This window comes from Tachypleus tridentatus, chromosome 7 (genome assembly GCF_004210375.1).
Source record: "Tachypleus tridentatus isolate NWPU-2018 chromosome 7, ASM421037v1, whole genome shotgun sequence".
Taxonomy (NCBI): Eukaryota; Metazoa; Arthropoda; class Merostomata; order Xiphosura; family Limulidae; genus Tachypleus; species Tachypleus tridentatus.
The window spans coordinates 130,500,755-130,523,608 of NC_134831.1; the positions used below are offsets into that span (position 1 = coordinate 130,500,755).

Sequence of the window (22,854 nt, forward strand, 5' to 3'; positions counted from 1 at the left end):
TTCGCGAACGCAAAATTAAAATACCGAAGGTTGGCATTTTAAATGACATGCGAATTAACTTTGAAGGAAAAGCTTTCATTGTATACTTATGATGGCAGTGTTATACAATATATCTTGAAATGATTTATTATAACATTTTCACTGCACTATAACGAAAATCGGAATTTTCTAAAAGACTTGCTATTGTGGGCTCGTACGCTTGATACTTCTTTCAGTTAATATGAAGTTTCAATAAACATAACGAGTAAAGTTTGTGAAATCGAAGAGTAAGAAAGTGAAGTCGTTTCATGTTATTATCGTTTCTCAAAATGTTCAACATTTTTCGCTTGTATGGTTTGAAGTACTGTTTCTCAGGTCTTTCTAGGGAAGGAAATATAGGGACATATTATAATTAATTGTTTTTACGTTAAATTAGTTGGATCCGAGCATCAGAATGAGGGAGACATAAATAATTGATGTTGACAATAAGAAGACGTGTGCGGTATTTGTGGTGACAGTAAGAGGACGTGTGTGGTATGGTGAAAATAAGAAATCGTGTGTGGTATTTATGGTGACAAAAAGGAAACGTGTGTGGTATATGTGGTGAAAATAAGAAATCGTGTGTGGTATTTATGGTGACAATAAGGAAACGTGTGTGGTATATGTGGTGAAAATAAGAAATCGTGTGTGGTATTTATGGTGACAATAAGGAAACGTGTGTGGTATATGTGGTGAAAATAAGAAATCGTGTGTGGTATTTATGGTGACAATAAGGAAACGTGTGTGGTATATGTGGTGAAAATATGAAATCGTGTGTGGTATTTATGGTGACAATAAGGAAACGTGTGTGGTATATGTGGTGAAAATAAGAAATGGTGTGTGGTATTTGTGTTGACAATAAGGAAACGTGTGTGGTATATGTGGTGAAAATAAGAAATCGTGTATGGTATTTATGGTGACAATAAGGACACGTGTGTGGTATTTATGATGACAATAAGGAAACGTGTGTGGTATTTATGGTGACAGTAAGGAAACGTATGGTATTTATGTCGACAATAAGGAAACGTATGTGATATTTATGGCGAATGGTTCTTTTCAGCCACAACTATAGAACTCCGTTAGGATGGTGCCTCCTAGAACAATAGATGAGTTGCTGTTTCGTCTTCGAAAAGATTCTCCGGAAAAATCAGGAGCAGACACTGCGGGTCAGGAAGTAACCATGGCTGTCGACAGTAGAGCTGCTAGTGCTCCACCAGGAGCTGGTGATGCTGCTGGGACAACAACAGAGGGTTCCACCTCCACTCCAGAAGAGAATATTGGTGAAAAGATGCTCCATAAAATAATGGACAAGACCAATCGTAAGTCCATAAAACTTCTCTCACACAAAATGAAAGACTAGATCTTTTTAAATATTCGTTAAGTATCCAGTCCAATAGAACTGTTAATCATCTCTCTGACAATATGTAAACTCAATTATTCACTAACAATAAAAAAATTTCAAATAGCATTATGAAGATATTTATCTCGGACACTAATCAGCCATTTATATAACAATATTATATACCGGAATCTTTCCATAGATCGATAACTTGTCAAGAGCGAATGTGGATCATGCATGGCCTGTTCTTGTACCGATAAACTATCTTCGAAATATGTAGATCAAAAATATTTATTTGCGTCGTAGTGTTAGAAAGTCTTAAAGTTACATAATTCCACCCACCACACCATTTCGTGAAAGTAAAATGTTTTGTTTGGTTTTTGAATTTCGCGCAAAACTACACGAGGGCTGTCTGCGTTAACCGTCTCTAATTTAAAAGGGAAATATTGGAGGGAAGTTAAATAGTTATTACCACTCACCGCCAACTCTTTGGCTGCTGTTTTATTAACAAATAGTGAGATTGATCGAAACGTTATAACGCCTCAAGGGGACGAGCATGTGTGGGGAAACGGGAATTCGAACTCACAACCCTCAGATCGCCAGTAGAGCGCCCTACCTATTTGCCCATGGCAGGCAGCAAAGAACTAATCTACCTTGTCATTATTTTGAGCACACACCGTTTCCTGGTTAGTTTATGGAGTTCAAAGTCTCTACAGTGCCAAAAGTAAACCTTTCTTGAAACTGGAAAATCTCTGCACTGAGGACCTAGATTCGCCATGACACATAACTTTTGATGTAAAATAATAGTCTTAGCCTAAGTTTTTCAGAAGTAAGCTGATAAATTGCTTTTCAAAATTACGATGTAGATTTTTGTAACTCTGATAAATTATCTCTTGGATCATTCTATTTTGAACGAAAGTTTTGTCAATTGTATAATTGAAAGCAATCTAGAGGTTTTGGTTAACTTTTGATGTAAAATTGAGGGTTAACATAAAACTGAGGGTTAACTGTTTTCTGTTTGCAGTTCCATCCTACGCCATAATTCTTATCCTGATTGGAATAGCTCTGCTTCTGCTGTGTATATGTGTCTGCTGTCTTAGGAGGTGGTGTAAAAAGCGCAAAAAGGACGGTAAGAAGGGGTTAAAGGGCGTAGTGGACTTCAAAAATGTCCAGCTTCTGGGAAATGCATACAAAGAAAAGGTAATTGAGAATGTTTTGTATGGATGAAAACGATTTCTTGTAGGATTAAACAACACAAAGTATTATTTAAGAACTAAAGTAAAAATATTTTTTAATTTAAGACAAATGTTAAAACAAAACACAACAGATATTTTGTGAGGATAAATGTGGAGAGAAAATTACACTCAGAAAAAACTGCTTGTTTGTTTGTAGTTAAGCACAAAGCTACACAAGTGGTTATATGTGCTGTGCCCACCATGTTTATCGAACGCTGGTTTCAAGCATTATAATTTCGCAGATTTACATCGCTGTGCCACTGGGGAGCTACATTAACTTACTAAAGATAGAAAAACCATTAACGTTTTATAAAGAAAGAAGGTAAAACCAAGACTCGTTTATAAATATGTATTTGTTAGGGACTGCTTATTTTTTCGATTGTTTTAAATTTTATTATATTAAAGTTACATAACGGGCTATCTTCACTCTGTCCTTCGCGTGAAATCGAGCCTCAGATCTTAGCGTTGTCAATCCCGTAAATTTACAGCTGACTCTCGAGGGGGGGGCATGCATTTGTATTTCCTCATATTTTAATTGGTGGCCCGGCATGGCCAAGCGTGTTAAGGCGTACGACTCGTAATCTGAGGGTCGCGGATTCGCATCCCCGTCGCACCAAACATGCTTGCCCTTTCAGCCGTGGGGGCGTTATAATGTGACGGTCAATCCCACTATTCGTTGGTAAAAGAATAGCCCAAGAGTTAGCGGTGAGTGGTGATGACTAGCTGTCTTCCCGCTAGTCTTAAACTACTAAATTAGGGACGGCTAGCACAGATACCCCTCGAGTAGCTTTGTGCGAAAGTAAAAACAAACAAACAAACAAACATATTTTAATTGCACTGAAATATAACCCCAGAAAATTTTATATTCATTACCAAAAGTCTCCAGTTCTCTCCATATCAACTTCCTTTATTATAATTAACTTCATCATAACAAAGATTAATCTGTATAGATACGTTGTTAACTCTGGGCGTTCACGTTGTTTTCACTCAAGTGAGATTCGAAGATATTTATTAGTGCTAAACTTTATTAGCATCAATTAGAATTGGAGTTATTACTAACTTCTGGCTAAAGCAAGTTATCGTTATTAGAACAATTAAATATAACTTGATGACATCTCACAAGGTATTATGAACTCAGTTGCAGCAGATTAGTTTTAGATTTATATACCAATCAAACAACGCAATATAATCCTCAATAAAACATATTCATATGGAATGTGGTAAATTATTTACAAGCACAATATTTTTTCTTTAGCTTTATAAAGAAAAATATGGATCGATATAAACATAACCTAGTTACTTGTAGGAGTGTAGAAACTTTGATCCGTACTTGTATCTGTTAAATTATATACATATACGTATTTGCTTCCGTTTCATTCGCCATATTTATGAGCGCCAACAATATCAAGCGTGGAATGAGCGTATACCGGATTCGATATTACTACTCATTTACCAACCTACCTTGAAAGCTAACTATCTATGCTCAGAGTAGCGTTTTATACATATATGCTACTATGTTTTTCGGTACAAGAAAATAATTACTGGGACTCCAGAGGGAAAAAGTTCAACGAAGAAAATTAGAACCAAAAGTTTCGTCTTTTTTTTTTTTTATCCTCTTCGCTTGCCTGGAAAAGTCACTTACATACGTACTTAGATGAAAAATAGTTAAATTTTTATTCATTACATGAACACGTATATAGTTATTCAGGCAACTTTATAAGTATAACAAGTTTTAGATTTGCTCAGTCAATATCGTGAAATGGTCATTGATTGTATTCAGATATTTTAAAAGTGGTTTTGAACGGGTGATTTTTGTGGCGTCAGTTTTTGTTTCATGACGATCCTAACAAGTTAACCAATACTGTAGATGAAACTAAGGCTACATAAAGAACAAATTGAAGTTATTTACAAAACGTATGTTCTTAAGATAAGCAATAATAAGATACGAGGAATAGCATAATAACAACAAAGATATTACAGAAATGGTAAAGTATTCGTCAAAAAATAATGTTATACTTTATAGGGGTCTTTCATGCTGCTTGTATTCATTAACAGAGAGCTGAAACTAAATGGAATTTGAAAAGTTTCTTCTATCGTGTTTTGAAAACTAGGGTTAATTTGTTTTATTGTGAATTCTTGCTACCTATGATGAGATTAATTAATAATTTTTACAGAATTTTTTTTACCTTTTTTTGACACTTTCAAAGCTGAAAGCATCAAAACCAAAATACAAACTTACGAAGAAATTTCAACATCATAAAGGTAGCTACTTTAAAATCATTCGATATCCATCTACACTTGCTGGTATTAGAAGACTTGTACCAGTAATAAAATAAGCCATATTTAATTATAACGTAGTACTCATAGTTAAAAACTGCACTGCAGCGAAGCTGCGACTTTTAGACAATGATGTCGTAATGCTATTGATGATGTATCCGGATTGAAGTAATTATAAATTGCAGATAATGTTCTAAGAGCATCCGGATCACAACCTTTAGATAATGACGTTCTAACATCTCCAAGGACGTTCACTCACGAAGGAGTTACAGTACTTAGATAATGCAGTTCTAACGTTTCCAATGACATCCAGACATGAAGGAACCACAGTTTTTAGACAATGATGCCCAAACGTTCCTAAAAACTATTCAGATGTAGAAAAGCAACAATTATTTATATAATAAATCTGTAGTGCATCTATTTATAAGAGGAAGCAGAGAAGTTAGTATCTGTACATAATGAATGAGTTATGTTCCTGAAAACCGGTTGAAATTCAGTTAGTGAATCTATCATTCTTCTTTATGGGGACAGTGCAAACTTAAGATAACGGTGCACTGATTTACACAGGTACAACCGGATATGGAGGAGCTTCAAGATAATATGGAAATTAACGAAGGAGAAGAAGAGAGTGCCAAGTCCGAGGTTAAACTTGGTCGTCTCCAGTACAAGTTAGACTATGACTTCAATACCAGCAACGTAAGTACCACTGTAGGCCGTATAAACTAGATATACATGTATTACTCATTTAGCTATACCTTATAGTTTGATTAAAGTAGAAGTGTTATTGTATCATAAGGTTTCTTCTGCTACTTAAATGTTATTCTTTACTAGTAGGTTATTTCGGGTGAATTAAACCGTTTGGTACATTAATCCTCATATTGTAAAAAAAACAGAAAGAAACTAATGCCAGTAGTTATTCTTCATTTATCGTTGTTCGATTTTTCGTAACTTTAAATGATTTGATTATTAGCATGTACAACTGTACAAAACTACTCGCCAGTGTAAATATATGAAGCTAAGCCTTTTTTTCCCCAGCGGTAGCTTTTGACGTATAAAAAAACTCAAAGTAACGGAAGAGTTCGAAATTGGACATTTGATTTAGATTGTAAAAGTAGGCTAGAAACTTCAATGTCTCAACATTTAAATACGTAAATCATCATTGTAAGTGAAGCAAGTATCAGGTAATGTAAATTGTTCAATGTACTAGCAGTCTGCCCAATTAGATGTGTACTTTCACGATTGTGTTTGAGGAAACGAAGTACTTGACTGACGCGTATAACAACTGCTCAGAACAGCTACAATGGAAATACGGAACGAAACGAAACCTAAAATCGTTTTCGGGTTTACATCCATACGTGTTCTCTCGGTGAAGTATTTTGGCAAGGTTCCAGTTATCGATTTTCTACACGGTTTCGATATCTGTTTACATCGAATAATATCGTGCCTTATATTTCACACTCCTTTGCAGGCATATGAACTGATATTAGTGTCATTCTTTTGTTTTCTCAAATCTGTTTTTTGACAAAGTTCTATACTGTTGTTTTTGATAGGCCATCAAAGACAAGGCTTGACATGTGTCTAAAAAACAGCAAAGGTTAGAGAAATCTTGGATGAAGGGCGTATTAGTATTATATCAGTGTGAAAGACTTATAAAAGATGCTGTTATGTTAGGTAATTCATTAATTAATAGTAATGGTAGTTCAATATTACAATACGTTTCTTTCAAATTGTTTAACTAATATGTTTTTAATTATGACAAGATATTGTTAAACGAGGCTCTGACCTTCTGATTGTTTTATGTCAAAACTTGGCAAGAAAGCTATGGATTCAGTGCTAAACATTACTTATAGTGAGTTTCGTTTTGATATGACGCAACAAGTTTGCTTCAAATGTAAAGTGTAATAACTATGGATTTATTATTAAATATCAAATATAAAGTGTCATCATAAGGTCAAATATTTGTGTATTTAATGTTGAAAATTAATTATAAGGTGATAATGGTAAGGCCATGTATTTGTGTCATTTAATGTTGGACATCAAGTATAAAGTGTCATTGTAAGGCCCTGTATTTGTGTATTTAATGTTGAACATCAAGTATAAAGTGTCATTGTAAGGCCCTGTATTTGTGTATTTAATGTTGAACATCAAGTATAAAGTGTTAGTGTAAGGCCCTGTGTTTGTGTATTTAATGTTGAACATTAATTATAAGGTGATAATGGTAAGGTCCTGTATTTGTGTATTTAATGTGAACATTAATTATAAGGTGATAATGGTAAGGCCCTGCATTTGTGTATTTAACGCTGAACATCAAGTATAAAGTATTATCGTAAGGCCTTGTGTTTCTGTATTTAATGTTGAACATTAATTATAAGGTGATAATCGTAAGGCCCTGTATTTGTGTATTTAATGTTGAACATCAAGTGTAAAGTATTATCGTAAGTCCCTGTATTTGTGTATTTAGTGTTAAATATCACGTATAAGGTGGTCTTTGTATGGACATATGGACTAAATGTAGAGAATATGGCCGTGTTCCTTTGGACTTAATGCTACAAATAAAATGTAAAACAATGATTAATATAACCAGAAAGAGATTCTTATATGAGTGTCTCACAAACTAGACTCATTTGAATGCTTGAGAAATGTAAATCTTTTCTATAATAGCTTCACTTGTAGTTTGATTTATTTGTTGCTGATCTGTAGTTGGCGGTAACAGTGATTCAAGCGGAGGATCTTCCAGGTATGGATATGTCAGGCACATCAGATCCCTATGTGAAGGTTTATCTGTTACCAGATAAAAAGAAAAAATATGAGACCAAAGTTCACCGGAAAACACTAAACCCTGTATTTAACGAGACTTTCAACTTTAAGGTACGCTATAGTATAGATATATATAACTGTGAAATAACTGATAAACAAATATGTTTCTCGTAACCTATGATTTTATTGACGAATCTGTATATAAACAGTTTGTGTACACACAAGGCATCGTTCGATTTTACAGAAATTAATGGGTTTTTTTGTGTGCATGTTTGTAAATATTTTGCTAGACTTTTGAGATATAAAATTTAATTTTCCAATAATATATCACAAACATGCGTATCTGATATTTTATTTTGAATATTGTCACGTAAGTTACATGTCCCTTACTTGGTAATTATAGTCTATTCTGTATAGGTTTTCAGTACATCCAAACTTTTATATACTTTCGACATATAATAAGGTATTGAGTTTATTGTTCTAAGACCGTAACAGCTGAGTGCGTAGCAAACACATTATATCCTTTCAGCGTGGTTTGTACCATCTTTTGAGCTAATGCGTAATTCTGAATTATATTTAATTATGTGTGAAGCTACTCATAATATATTTCGAGGAAAGCTTTACCGCTGCGAGTATTCAGTTCAAAGCTCTTTTTCACATATATTCCATTTTAAGTCTACTTCTAGAAAGTATATAGAAAATTGTTAATAATAGAATTATTTATCTACCTACATGAAAACGCAAAGTTTGTCTCCTTAGCTTCCGTACTCTGAAATAACCTCAAAGACTCTGGTGTTCGCCATCTTTGATTTTGACCGCTTTTCGAAGCATGATCAAATCGGTGAAGTGAAACTACCTCTTAACACATTAGATTTGGCTCAGACCATTGAAGAGTGGAGAGATCTCACTAGTGTTGAAGGTGAACAGGGCCAGGTTGGTGTTTCTTTCACAACTCAAATACACCGTTCTCGTGTTTGAACTGCAAAAAATGTGGTTACACAAAAGTGATTGTCTGCTACAACGAATAATAAACGTAAATAAACGATTACTGATAAATTTAAGAAACGAATATTTAATTTTATTATGTCTGTTATCTTAACGGGCATTATCTGTATTAACTGAAACTTTAAAAGATAAAATTTGTGAGTGGCCGTAAAAAGCTTTGTTTTTTTTTTATTGTTCGAGTGACTTTAGTTTGGTAATTTTTATTACGTGGCCATGTTTACGTAGGAAAGTTTGTTGTAAAACTAAATGGTAAATTTATAACTATAATTTGTATTCTTTTTTTATAATAGAAAATAATTATTATGGATTCTTTGCAGTTCTATAGGCATTAAAAATAACGTTGAGTTATAGAAAGCGAAATAATGACTGAAGTCATAAAATAATCTTTTTATTTAGTCAGAAAGAAATAGTAAAATAGCTGATAAATAAATTAAATAGCAACTCAAGCCTGTTACTTTAAGATGACTTATTTTTTTATCCGTTTAAAACTAATTTCAGAAAAATACCATGTCAATAATTTTTTGATAGTCCTAAGCAGTGGCTTACTTCGTTAACGGTAATAGAAAATTTATAGGTTATTTTTCTTTAGTTTTGATCTTTTACTCACTACTAATAAGCTCAAATACTTATGTATTTCGATAACATGTAACACACCGTCGTAACTAACGTCATTTTCTCTTCCTTAAATTCACGTTTTGGTGAGGAGATTCATAAATAAATTATTATCAATTGACATCTTTAAATATTTAATACATTAACAATATTACTTGTGAAACATCATCGTGACCACAGATGTAAAGAATATTGTTACAGTTTCGGATAATTAAATATTTAATACATTAACAATATTACTTGTGAAACATCATCGTGGCCACAGATGTAAAGAATATTGTTACAGTTTCGGATAATTAAATATTTAATACATTAACAATATTACTTGTGAAACATCATCGTGGCCACAGATGTAAAGAATATTGTTACAGTTTCGGATAATTAAATATTTAATACATTAACAATATTACTTGTGAAACATCATCGTGACCACAGATGTAAAGAATATTGTTACAGTTTCGGATAATTAAATATTTAATACATTAACAAAATTACTTGTGAAACACTATCGTGGCCACAGATGTAAAAAATATTGTTACAGTTTCGGATAATTAAATATTTAGTTGTAAATATATATATAAAACAATATGTTTTCGATCATTATACTGGTTTCTTTTACATTTGAAGTTATTAATAATACCTGTTGTGTAGTTTCCTAGAAATGCTACTATTAGAGACCTTGTAGACACAATAAATCTATTAGTTTCTCTAGGTCCCATAATTAGATTTACTTGTTTAGAATGATTGATTTTAGATCACATGAGGTAGAGAAGTTTTATTCTTCTCAAGAATTTTGTCTCATTAATTCTCAGCTATTTTTGCACCAGGCCTAGGCTATTGTATTCTCACTTTGCACTTGAAGCATGGCTGTAGTAATTAGAGCTTTGTTTCTCTGATTTGTATTAATTGCTTTATCTAAGTTTAGTTATTTTTCTATTATTTTAAGTTATTTCAAATTGCATGCATTTCTTGATTAGTACATTTGAAACTTTATGGTTGGCTGAAACACGTTCGGCTGCTGAAACACTGTGTTTATTTTATAAAAAACGCAATTGATTATTCAAGTTTTTGTTTTTACTTGTTATACAATTTTGCTTTTGAAACTCACTTCTCGCCATCTTGGCTGCGGTTGACAACACCCTCTATCCACTCGGATACTGCCTAACACCCCTTGACGCCTTGGAATTAATCTCACTGTAAGTATAAAAATCAGTATGGCATTATTTTATTTTATTTGATTGCTTGATTTTATTTGATTAAAACTTCATTTTCATAACGAGCCAATCAGGGCTAAGCATTTGTTTTCTGAATGTTAATGTTTCGTTAAGATACGTTAACTTACATCTAAAGTAGTACTTGAATTGCTTACAGAGTGGTTGTACAGGTAATTTGTTTGCTCAAAGCATCATATCTCACAAATAAAAAGGCTTAGAAAAGTAAAACTGAACAGATGTATTAAGGATATCACGTGGGTGTAAATGCCACGGTTGTCATATATTACTAGTAAGACGTAATGTTTAATAAATCACAGAAACACTTTAAAATGTGTATCTCCAGCTTCAAGACAGGGATTCTTGACTTTGCACCACCATTGACACCTTTTATGATTTTTTTTTTCCCAGTAGACCCCATGCTTTTGAAAGATTCCGCTTACCCAATGAACTATTAACAGCAAATTATTAAGTAATAATTATCTAGTTCTTCTCATTTTTCGCAATGAAATAAAACACATATATAACTGAGTGTGCTTTTAAGAAAACACTTGTTTAATTGGATGGTATATCCTTCAAGAAACAGAAGAAGTCTGGGGACCCTAGGAGGGGAACCACTGGTCAAGAATGTGTTGCATTTGTATGACAACAAATTACAGCTACATCGCGCAGATCTCATCGAGTATGGTGGCCGATTTCCTAACAGTTGGAATTGAAGTTTTGCAAGGCTAACCACAGTTCACAAATGACTTCAGGCAACTCCACAACCTGAAACTGTCTGGTATCAGATTTGACGAATGAGGCGGCCATTAATAAGAAAAAGTGACATGGAATGATTCTGTCCTGAAAGTGTTTCTACAACACGTGTTTTATCTGGTTGAATGATACTGTCCTGAAAATGTTTTCGCAACATATATTTCATCTGGTTTGAATGATTCTGTCATGAAAGTGTTTCTACAACGCTTGTTTCTTCTGGTTGAATGATTCTGTGCTGAAAGCGTTTCTACAGTGTATGTTTCATCTGGTTGAATTATTCTATCCTAAAAGTATTTCCATAATACCTGTTTCACATGGTTGAATGATTATATCCTGGAAGTGTTCTCACAACACTCGTTTCACCTGTTTACCATTATGTTTAGGGATATCATGCTTCTTGGAAAACACAGTGTTTATCTTTTTTTTTTTTTTCTGCAGCATGGAATTGACTTTAGTTGTGAATATTGTATGGTACCGTGCAATGTTGATAACGCATGTTTGCAGTCCACATGCTGATGGATCTTTTACAAAACTGTCTGAAAACAAGGTGAACTGGGAAATTCTATCATACCCTCACCTTAGAATTAAGAAGGTCTTAGGAAAATGTCACATCTGGATTTCCTGTTGCCCAAATAATGTACGTGTGTGTGTGTGTGTTGACTCTCCCAGAAAGGATGAAGTGGGCTTCATCAGTTAATAAAATATTGGTAGACCTCAATAATACACTTCAAGCTTGCCAAAAACTGCAAAGCAGAATCAAAATGTTAGGTTAAATCAGTCTCTTTCACTGCTTGAAACATTCGCAGTTTGACCAAAAAACCCTACGAAGAGTTGAAATAGATAAATCCAGACACATTTCAACGTAATGTGCACTGCTGCACGCATCTGCGCCAGTATTGACTTGTTCTGCTCCAGCATGACTGACATCAGTTCCATTTAGTGTTGATGGTCTGTCTATATGGGACTTATCACAAGTCTAATTTGTCTTTTCAAATTAACTTGGCCCTCCCAGCGAGGCCGGAATTAAGCCCTTTCCGAATCTTATGGACTCAACAGTATTCGGTTACAGTGGCCAAGGTGTTACATCCTTTGGTGTAATAACATGTCACTAGTTCACTTCTCTCCACAGTTTTCAGTTTCATTTTGGTTGAAAGCACTGCGCACCAATTGATAAGCCTATTTATATCCACGGGAAGTATGTGAAAGAAGTCACAGTGGATCATCTGGTGGCAAAGTGTTACTACTGGGCCATTTGTGTCAGTAGCATATCTTTCACATCTACCTGGTGGGTCAGCTGTAAATATACGGACTTTCATGCTGTAATCCGGGACTCGATTCTTCTCGGGGAACGGAATGAAGATAGCTCATTGTGTAGCCTTTCACTAAGAAAAAAATAATGTTTTAAATGTTCATTGCCATACTGTTTGTGAGACATGACGTGTTGAGTTGCTAAACTTGTTTTATAATCATCTTGAAGTCTAAATAGTGATCACTGTGTTAAAACACTGTTCATTTACTTTCCTATTTGTTTGGAACTTTCAGCTAATTCTGATACAAGTTTCAGCTTTTGCGGTACTGTATTTAAAATAACAAGATAGTGATTTATTAAATGTTCGACATTGCGATTTAATGTATTGGGAGAATATTTATTTCACGTATGTGTAGCTATGACGTTTAACCTTTGAAGCTCCCTTTGTTTGCGGAATTACAACGCTAAAAACCGAGTTTCGATACCTGTGGTAGGCAGAGCACGGATAGCCCATTGTGTGGCTTTTTGCTTATCCACTAAAAATAAACCAATTTTGAAAATGGGTTTTACTCTGTGAATACAAAGTTAAACAGATTGCACAACTTACCTTTCGAGGCCCGCCATGGCCAGGTAGGTTGGGGCGCTCGACTCGTAATCTGAAGGTCGCGGGTTCGAAGCCCGGTCGCACCAAACATGCTCGTCCTTTCAGCAGTGGGGTCGTTATAATGTAACGATCAATCCCACTATTCGTTGGTAAAAGAGTAGCCCAAGAGTTGTTGGTGGGTGGTGATGACTAGCTGCCTTCACTCTAGTCTTACGCTGCTAAATTAGGGACGGCTAGCGCAGATAGCCCTTGTGGAGCTCTGCGCGAAATTCAAAACAGACAAACATGTTTGTTACAAATAATTTTTCGCGTAACTTTTAAATGAAGACAGAGTTTTCTTCATTAACAGCAAAATTCAGCAAGCTGGCCCAGTAGCGGCTGCATCGTTAAATGGACTTAAACACTTAAACATTTAAGATAACATAATCCATTCACTTATACTCATTCCTAGTCTGGTCCTTCACCATTTGTCAAGGATTTTGTGTATGTTCTAAAAGAAATAAAACCTTGGGCGAAACTCTGTTACCGAAATAAGAAATCTTATCAACTTTGATATAAAGCTTGATAATTAAGAAGGATATTAAATCGGACAAGACACGTTACGAAAGGTAAGCTTTTTTTTTTTTTTGTTTTGAATTTCGCACAAAGCTACTCGAGGGCTATCTGCGCTAGCCGTCCCTAATTTAGCAGTGTAAGACTAGAGGGAAGGCAGCTAGTCATCACCACCCACCGACATCTTTTGGGCTAATTTTTTACCAACTAATAGTGGGATTAACTTTAACATTATAACACCTCCACGGCTGAAAGGGCGAGCATGTTTGATGCGACGGGGATTCGAACCCGCGATTCTCAGATTACGAGTCGAACGCCTTAACCCACCTGGCCATGCCGGGGTGTAACAAACCTAAAATATCTGTAAGATATTTGGGATAAACTTCTAAAGTTTATTGGTGGGACATAAAGTCTTAGTTACATTATTAACACGTGGGTTTGGTTCAATAGAAATGGATAAAGAAATTCAAAATTGTTGTTCTCAGATAAGACCATCGCTTCACATTCACTTTAACTGCATGGTTTTAACATGGTAGTACCGAATATTTCCTCATCTTACTCACCGAGTGGTTAAACTAAAAAATGATCTTCTGCGCACAAAGCAATGGGAATTTCATACTTGTGAGTAAAAATATGTTGATCTTCGAAAACAAAAAGTTCAAAAACAAAGTGCAGAAGAACTGAATTTGTAGTTGGTAAATAAGGGTTAGAAATAATTCGTTACTGAAATTTAATGATCTGGCTTAGTAAATTCATACTGTTATTAGCTATCTCTACGAAACACCAATTAGAAACTGCTTTACTTTGCTAAGGATTTACAGTTTGTTTTCAAAAATGAAACTTAAACCTTACTGGTAATGTTGCTTAGTATGGGTTCTAGTCTGACTAATTTTATCTTATACTTCCGGCGCGGCATGGCCACGTTGGTTAAGGCGTTCGACTCCTAATCCCAGGGTCGCGGGTTCGAATCCCCGTGACACCAAACATGCTCGCCCTTTCAGCCGTGGGGCGTTATAATGTTACGGTCAATCCCACTATTCGCTGGTAAAAGAGTAGCCCAAGAGTGGATGGTGGGTGGTAATGACTAGCTGCCTTCCCTCTAGTCTTACAATCCTAAATTATGGATGACTAACGCAGATAGCCCTCGAGTAGCTTTGCGCGAAACTCAAAACAAACAAACTTATACTTGCATATAAAACAACAGCTGTTTAAACTAAAAATATGGACAATGACGTTATCGTTTGTAAACTTAGAATCAACATATTTATTTATTTTTGGATATCTTAATAAACAAAATTACAACTTAAATATAACTATTGAAAATTGTTTTAAAATTCCATTTTTTTTGTACACCATTCAACACAACTCTGCTTTTCGATGTGGTATGTTTTCTTAAGACCTGTACTGGTGTGCATATTAAATTTACAAGTTTCGTTCTTAAACCTGTTTAATTATAGCGTAATTCATTTTGCCAGCAACTCATTTTTTTTACAATAATAACCTTCCAACATGATATAATTACTTCAATAAAGTATTACCCTTTAACGTTCTAGGAGAGAACTGGCTTAGAACTGTGCTAGGGGATTTAATCTTTCTTTGTTTAATTATAATTCGTGCTAACAGGATTACATTAACAAGTATAATCTTGAGGAACACGTGTTGCTGTGATACTATTAAAACAAGCATCATATACGTGTTTTAGTTTGTTTGTGTGGTGGTTAGGAAAAACACCATCTAAGGCAGTAACAACACCAGTAGCCTGCAGTAAATTATCTTGCATGCGTGAATATTTATGTGCTAAATTAACGACTCAAAAAGCAATAATATAAACGCTAATTCTTCCAAATAAGAAGTTATTTTTAATGCATAAATGTACATATTATCAGGTCATTAGGCTTCATACATAATACAAGAAGTGTATTTGCACACGACTATGGAAAGTCTCCATGGCAACGCCTTATAGCAAAGTTAAAATGTTGAATATATTACCATGAGATCAATACATGTCGAAATGCTAAAATGTAACTATTAAAGCATCACCTCTGAGAATTAATAAGAACATCTGATCAAAAGTAAGTCAGTTATGCAAAAGTTGAGCTTAAAGTAACATATACGTTAGCGAAGCAAATCCTGTATGACAAAATGATTCAGAGATGGTTAACTTAACAAATCGATAAACAAAAACACCAAAGTTGATAATTTTTAAAATGTATTAATCGGTTGGATACTTTGGCTATTATCTCAAGATCTTCGACCAGGCAAGAATGTTAAGTTAAAAATTCAAAATCAGTGGAAATACTGATTTAAAACATCCTGATATTCATTGCAAACGCTATAAAACGTAATTAAACTTCGTTTTTTGTGGACCAGAAAATGGTCATTTTTATTGTTATTTAGAGAGTAAATAATATACAGTAAAGGTAAGTACAAACGTTTTCTACAAACAAGACTTAATCAAACAATTAGATGTGTCTTTATAAAAGTTGTGTATGCATTAGTTAATCAAATTTAAGGATGTAATTGTTAATGCTCCATCTACTAAAATAATTTCTAAGATATCGTTATTGAAATTATAAATAAGTTATTTTGCCATAATGTCTTTGCTGAAAAAATATCAAAAACATGGAAATTAACGCAGTCTTTTAAACATGTTGATAAACTATACCTTATTTTTTAAACATGTTGGTAAACTATACCTTATTTTTTAAACATGTTGGTAAACTATACCTTATTTTTTAAACATGTTGATAAACTATACCTTATTTTTTAAACATGTTGGTAAACTATACCTTATTTTTTAAACATGTTGATAAACTATAACTTATTTTTTTAAACATGTTGATAAACTATACCTTATTTTTTAAACATGTTGGTAAACTATACCTATATTTTTTAAACATGTTGATAAACTATAACTTATTTTTTTAAACATGTTGATAAACTATACCTTATTTTTTAAACATGTTGATAAACTATACCTTATTTTTTTAAACACGTTGATAAACTATACCTTATTTTTTAAACATGTTGATAAACTATACCTTATTTTTTAAACATGTTAATAAACTATCCCTTATAGGAAAATAAGCTGGGAGACATATGTTTCTCTCTCCGTTACGTGCCAACAGCTGGAAAACTCACTGTAGTAATTCTCGAAGCTAAAAATCTCAAAAAAATGGATGTAGGAGGCTTGTCAGGTATGTAAGAAACTTTGTATATATATATACTATCTACTTATGAGATGTTCACTGATGTGAAAATAACATCATGTTGTAATTGCACATGAATTATTTAAAAATTGACAAAATGCAGAAAATGAAATGGTGCAGGGAACAGATTGAGCGTAGATAACTTATTTAGTCCTGTAAGGTAACTGAAGGTAACAGACTGAATGGATACAGAGAAGTGACTGATTGTAGAAACTTATGTAGATATGAAGAAAAGGAAACATGATACAGATGCACCGGAGTTGGATAGGTTATATTAAAACGATTTTGAGTAACGTAGCGGTTGAAGACGTGTATCGAAACTACATGTTGACAGTGTTTTAACGTGATATTACTGTGATTTCCCAAAACTGTTGGTTTTTTTTGGCAGGGGTATGTATCAGCCCTTTTACACGCAAAATATTCATTATTCAGAAAAAAAAGATATGTTTAAGTCGTTGATTTATAAATTTCTAGATGAAGATATCCTTTGTAATTAGTGACATAGGAAAATAAAGGAATATGAATCAACTTGAGGACCCAGGACCAATGAGTAAGATACTTTCAGTAAGTCGTGCCCTGGCTGACTTGTAATATGTAAGAATTTGCAAACATAAAGGTCAGTAGTAATAAGTCGTTCACGTGCCCAAAATAATACTACACAGCTTAACCAAGAGGTATCTATGTTTAAAAAAGGAAAGAACAACTGTAAAAAACTCTACCAACGAGAGCTAGCGGAGAGAAATTGTCGTACGTGAAGACACTCGACGAAGCGTATGTGTACCTTAATAACTGCAACTCGTTTAGTGCCCTTTTCTATCAGTTAATGGACAAAATAAAATTCTAAAAGAAACGTATGGCACGTCGCAAAATGTTTTCGACAAGGTTCATGATAATCGTTGAATCTTTCGTCAGGGAGAAGTTAGAGATCAAAAGTATGTTTGTAAAGGACGTAATGAACTGTACTTAGTATTAAAGCGCTGTAAATCCGTAGACTTACCGCTGTACCAGCGGGAGACCTTACCCGGTATACTTAAATGAAGTTGGTAATTCCTACCCAGTATACATACGTTTTCTTATAGCAAAGCTACATTGAGCCATCTGCTGAGTCCACCGAGGGGAATCGAACCCCCTGATTTTAGCATTGTAAATCCGTAGACTTACCGCTGTACCAGCGGGGGATCTTACCCGGTATACTTAATTGAAGTTGGTAATTCCTACTCAGTATACCTGACTATTTTAAATGTGTGTTTTTGTTTGTTTGAAATTAAGCAAAAAGCTACACAATGGGCTATTTATGCCCTGCCCATCACGGGTATCAAAACCCGATTTTTAAAGTTACAAATCCGGAAACATACCGCCGTGTCACTGGAGGGCGTCTAAATGTGGCAATTAGCTATTTAAACCGAGTAACTAACGCCCTCTAAGTTCTCCATAATGTAGAATCTGTGAAAACGAACTTGACCTTTAACATTGTTTTACATTAATTATAAAAACAGTTTAATAAACCAGACTTTATATCCATTATTTTTCAGTTTATTTGTGAATAATTTAATATTATGCATAAACAGATTACTGCTATTACAAACTGTTAAAGTCATTTTAATTGGGAGATAATAATTGCTCTTAACAATACCGACGGACCAACACTGTTAGGAAGAGGAAATTGAATTTCCTTCTATTGTTAAAAATAGTCAACTGTATTATGCCTTCTATTAAATTAATGTCTATAACTGATTAATGAGCATGGATATTACTACTATTACTTCTTTTTATGCCGGATCAAAATCCATGTTATTGAATGAAATACTTGTTTCAAACAGATCTCGTAAAGAAACAGACACAGTTTGGCCACGTTTGAAGATAAACAAGCACTGTTTATATACTTTATTATGTGTACAAAGAACTGAGTATATTTTTACATTGATATTTGGTGAAATTATGTTTTGAATAATTAATTCTGGACCTATAAATTTATGACGTAGATAATTAGAAATCCTAATTAAATCTTTCAGATCTATTTTACTATATAATGAAGTGAAATGATAGGTAATAACAGAGTCGGCTGATTGTAAATAATTTATATTATGTAAGCAATCAAGAATAGTGGTTTGAATCATTTGAAAAGAGTAACTTTATTTTTTCAAGTTGGACATATAAAATGTTGGTAATTACTATAGAAATAGATATAAAAATATTATTTTTTTTATAAGATCAGTTAAATTGGTGGAGGTTGAGTTTCTGTTTTGTATTAAATCCATTATTGTTTTATAGTACTGATTTTAATCGCCCATGAACAATTAATGTGGTGCATCAAAATAGGCATATTGATGTATATACGAAAAGGAAATAGGCATAATAAATGATTCTGAATGTGTAAATAGGTATATAGATAAATTGATAGGTAGTTTGTTTTCCCTTTATCAATCTCTTCGAATAGATCAACATCGATAATAATGATCAACATTTCTCGTTAGATTGTTCTCTAACACTAAGGGATTCCGATTTATCCTCTTCTGCGATGTGTGTGTCCAGTAGAAATCTCTCCTGCAAATCACCAATAAGTTTGCTTGTTTTTGAATTTCGCGCAAAGCTACTCGAGGGCTATCTGCGCTAGCCGTCCCTAATTTAGCAGTGTGAGACTAGAAGGAAGGCAGCTAGTCATCACCACCCACCACCATCTCTTGGGCTATCTTTTACCAACGAATAGTGGGATTGACCGTCACATTATAACGTCCCGAGGGCTAAAAGGACGAGCATGTTTGGTGGGATTAGGATTCGAACCCGCGACCCTCACGAATAAGACCCTTTGTTCTTATCCTAGATTCTCCTACTTATTTTACGTTCAGCTCATCTTTTTGTCCATAATCTGTTTCTTCTTCGTCTTTTCTTGGCTCAGAAGTTACTTGTTCTTTTTCGTCTTCAATCGTTTGTGGTGTTTCACGACTTTCAGAGTCACCTAGAGTGCACTTCAGTTTATAAAAGTTTCGATAAAAAAGCAATAAGTGTAAGAAGTTAAGTGGACACTCACATCTAATGTGTATTTGGAAACTGAATGGATGGTGAACCTAAGCACGTTTAGAAAGTTGAATGTCTATGAAAAATGGTAAAAAGTAGAGAATAACCTAATAAGAAAATGTGAGAAGATTCTTAAAATAGTGGCTGGAGGTAAATAATTCAAAATACGGAGGCCTACACACATGTTGACTCAGGATCAAAAACTGAGTTGATATTACCAGATGTTGAAACATATACAAGTATTCGGAAGTTTGAAAAAGAAGTGAATATTTAAAAACATGTATAAACGTGACTGAGGAACGGAGAAATGAGGACGGGTATTGAACCTGACTCTATCCAGGACGCTGACGAAGTTATTAAATGAAGAGAAAAAGACAGATCAGAGCGTAAAATGAATGAAGAAGTATTGGGTTTAATTAATTTCCATTGGTATAGAATAAAATGGATGTATTGATAGAAGGAACAGTAAAATCACAACCTTTAATAGACGAAGGAAAGATGCAAAGATACAAGAGATACTTCTGCTACATTGTATACCTAACATCGTTCACATACACTTGCTACATATTAGCGGTGTTAATTTCCCGTTTGTTCGCTAACATGAGATGTTGACATTCAAACCGCACGTCAGTAGTAACAGTTGCCATTAACGTTTGTGAATATATATATTAGGGACTGAATATATATAAAGATTTCTTACAATAAACAACGGAGTGAAGATCACGAGTGAGAGAATGTTGGCTAGAGTACCGTCTGTTTATAAACAACTTGTTACATAAGGAGATTTAAATAATTACAGAGGAACTGCTGAGGATAAAAGATAAAAAATCAGTGGATACAGTTAAGAACAAAGAGGTCATAGAAAGCAGAGTGGATGTATTACAATAGATAGAAACAAGCAGGGTAGATATACATAGAAATAAACAGAATATCGGAAACAGAATAGATGTAAATACAGCAAATCGAGTAGATATACTGAGAAATAAACAGAATATAGGAAACAGACGAATTTGAACAATTATTTGAGATTGTATTATTGTATTATTTCTACATATAATAACATATGTAGAAACTCTACAGCAAATAGAGTAGATATACTAAGAAAAAAACAGAATATAGGAAACAGAGTGATGTAAATACAGCAAATAGAGTAGATTTACTTAGAAATAAACAGGATATAGAGAACAGAGAAAATGTAGATAGAAACAAATGGGATATGGAAAACCGAGTAGATGTACATAGAAATAAACATGGCATAGAAAACATTGCTTATAAGAACAAACGAGGTATATATATGTGTATTTATATATGTATGTACGTGATATAGATAACAAGGTAAACTAAGACATAACAGAATCTATTAAACAAACAGAGTATGGAAAGAAATGACCGGATATTGTAACACACTGGAGCCATCCAGTGCCCTAGCAGCGTGTTTGTGGACTTAGGACACAAGAAGTTGGGTTTCGATAGTTGTAGGCAGATCACAAATATATCACACTGTGCAGTTTTGTGTTTAATAACCGACAAACGAGCTACATAATGGAGTAAGTAAACTGCTTGCAACTCGTGGCTTCGAGGATTTAAAAAGCAGTTTGTGTTGAGAGATAAAATTATATTTATTTCTTCAAATATAATGAACATGATAAAATGAAGTGTGAGCTATAAGGTTAAAAAATATTTCTTTATATGGGCAAATCCGTTTGACTTATGAATAACCCACGTGTTTACATACTGGTTTTATAAGCAATTAAAGTAGTGTTTATAATATTTCATCACAATGGCGTATTAGATTTTTTCTATTAATCACACTCGTTTTGTTGGCGCCTTCTAGTGTTGAAAATAAGAATGATAGACATAATTAAAAAGCTAAACCTTATTAACCCTTCATGTTTACCTGACAGAATGGTTAAAATAGTGTCTTTTATGTTGATAGATCGTGGTAAAAACAGTTTTCATGGCTCGTTTTTTTTTCAAACAAACTTAAATTAAACCTGTGTTACGCAGCAAAGCAATGCTTTAAGTAACGTATTAAATACTGAAGTAATATTATGCAGTATATATACATATTCAATACGCGGGTATGATTATGCAGTTTTGAAATGAGAATCTCCAGTCAACTGTTTTAATGTTTATTTGGAAGTACACAATACATTTGTGAGTTGGAATATCTCACGAGGTTTGTTTTTAGTTGTTAAAAATATTTTTGTGATTTGAGATATGCATGCTCGTAAATGAGAAACTCTGTGCTGTGATTAATTGAGGACAGTAGTTTCTACCCACTTTAGGCGTGTAGGAGAGATTACAGACATATGTACCCACACATACCTCTCCAATCTTTCTTTTCCAACTTTTCCTGACACTTTCTATAAGAAATTCTATTGTACAACAACATTTCATCGACCTAGCTGAGGTAGTGAGAGCTGACATAGCTGACATAGCTCCATGGTTTACACCACAAAAAAAAAAAAAAAATCTAACTCGATTTCTGCATTTAAAAAGATAGATGTGATTAGTTGAGCTAAGCTACGAAAAAGTGAAAAGAAGTAGGTTCTTCCCATAATACGTATATTAGTTCAAGAATATTTTAATATATGTGTGTGTGTGTGTGTATTTTTCTACTATGAATGATGGTTAATATTCTTTTGAATTTTAATACGTGTATATTTGTGTATGTGTATATATATATATATATATGTTTGGATTCTGCTACTATGGTGATGGATAATTTTTCCGTTCAATAAGTGTGTGTGTGTGTGTATATATATGTTTGGATTCTGCTACTATCGTGATGGATAATTTTTCCGTTCAGTAAGTGTGTGTGTGTGTGTGTATATATATGTTTGGATTCTGCTACTATGGTGATGGATAATTTTTCCGTTCAATAAGTGTGTGTGTGTGTATATATATATATGTTTGGATTCTGCTACTATGGTGATGGATAATTTTTCCGTTCAATAAGTGTGTGTGTGTGTATATATATATATGTTTGGATTCTGCTACTATGGTGATGGA

General features: G+C 33.7%; 1 protein-coding gene across 6 annotated transcripts in view; it reads left to right on the plus strand.

Moving 5' to 3' along the window:
* The window catches only part of LOC143256602 (synaptotagmin-1-like), a 54,337-nt gene that overhangs the window by 25,342 nt on the left and 6,141 nt on the right, over positions 1 to 22,854 (plus strand). For 4 of the 6 annotated variants that reach the window (XM_076514014.1, XM_076514013.1, XM_076514015.1 and 1 more), the window contains exons 2-7: positions 1,079 to 1,337; positions 2,382 to 2,557; positions 5,437 to 5,565; positions 7,570 to 7,737; positions 8,386 to 8,559; positions 16,695 to 16,812. In XM_076514014.1, coding sequence (XP_076370129.1) covers positions 1,103 to 1,337; positions 2,382 to 2,557; positions 5,437 to 5,565; positions 7,570 to 7,737; positions 8,386 to 8,559; positions 16,695 to 16,812 — 1,000 coding nt within the window. In that variant the 5' untranslated portion in view covers positions 1,079 to 1,102. The remainder of the gene's footprint in view (positions 1 to 1,078; positions 1,338 to 2,381; positions 2,558 to 5,436; positions 5,566 to 7,569; positions 7,738 to 8,385; positions 8,560 to 16,694; positions 16,813 to 22,854) is intronic. The other 2 variants (XM_076514018.1, XM_076514017.1) reach the window with 1 other exon arrangement.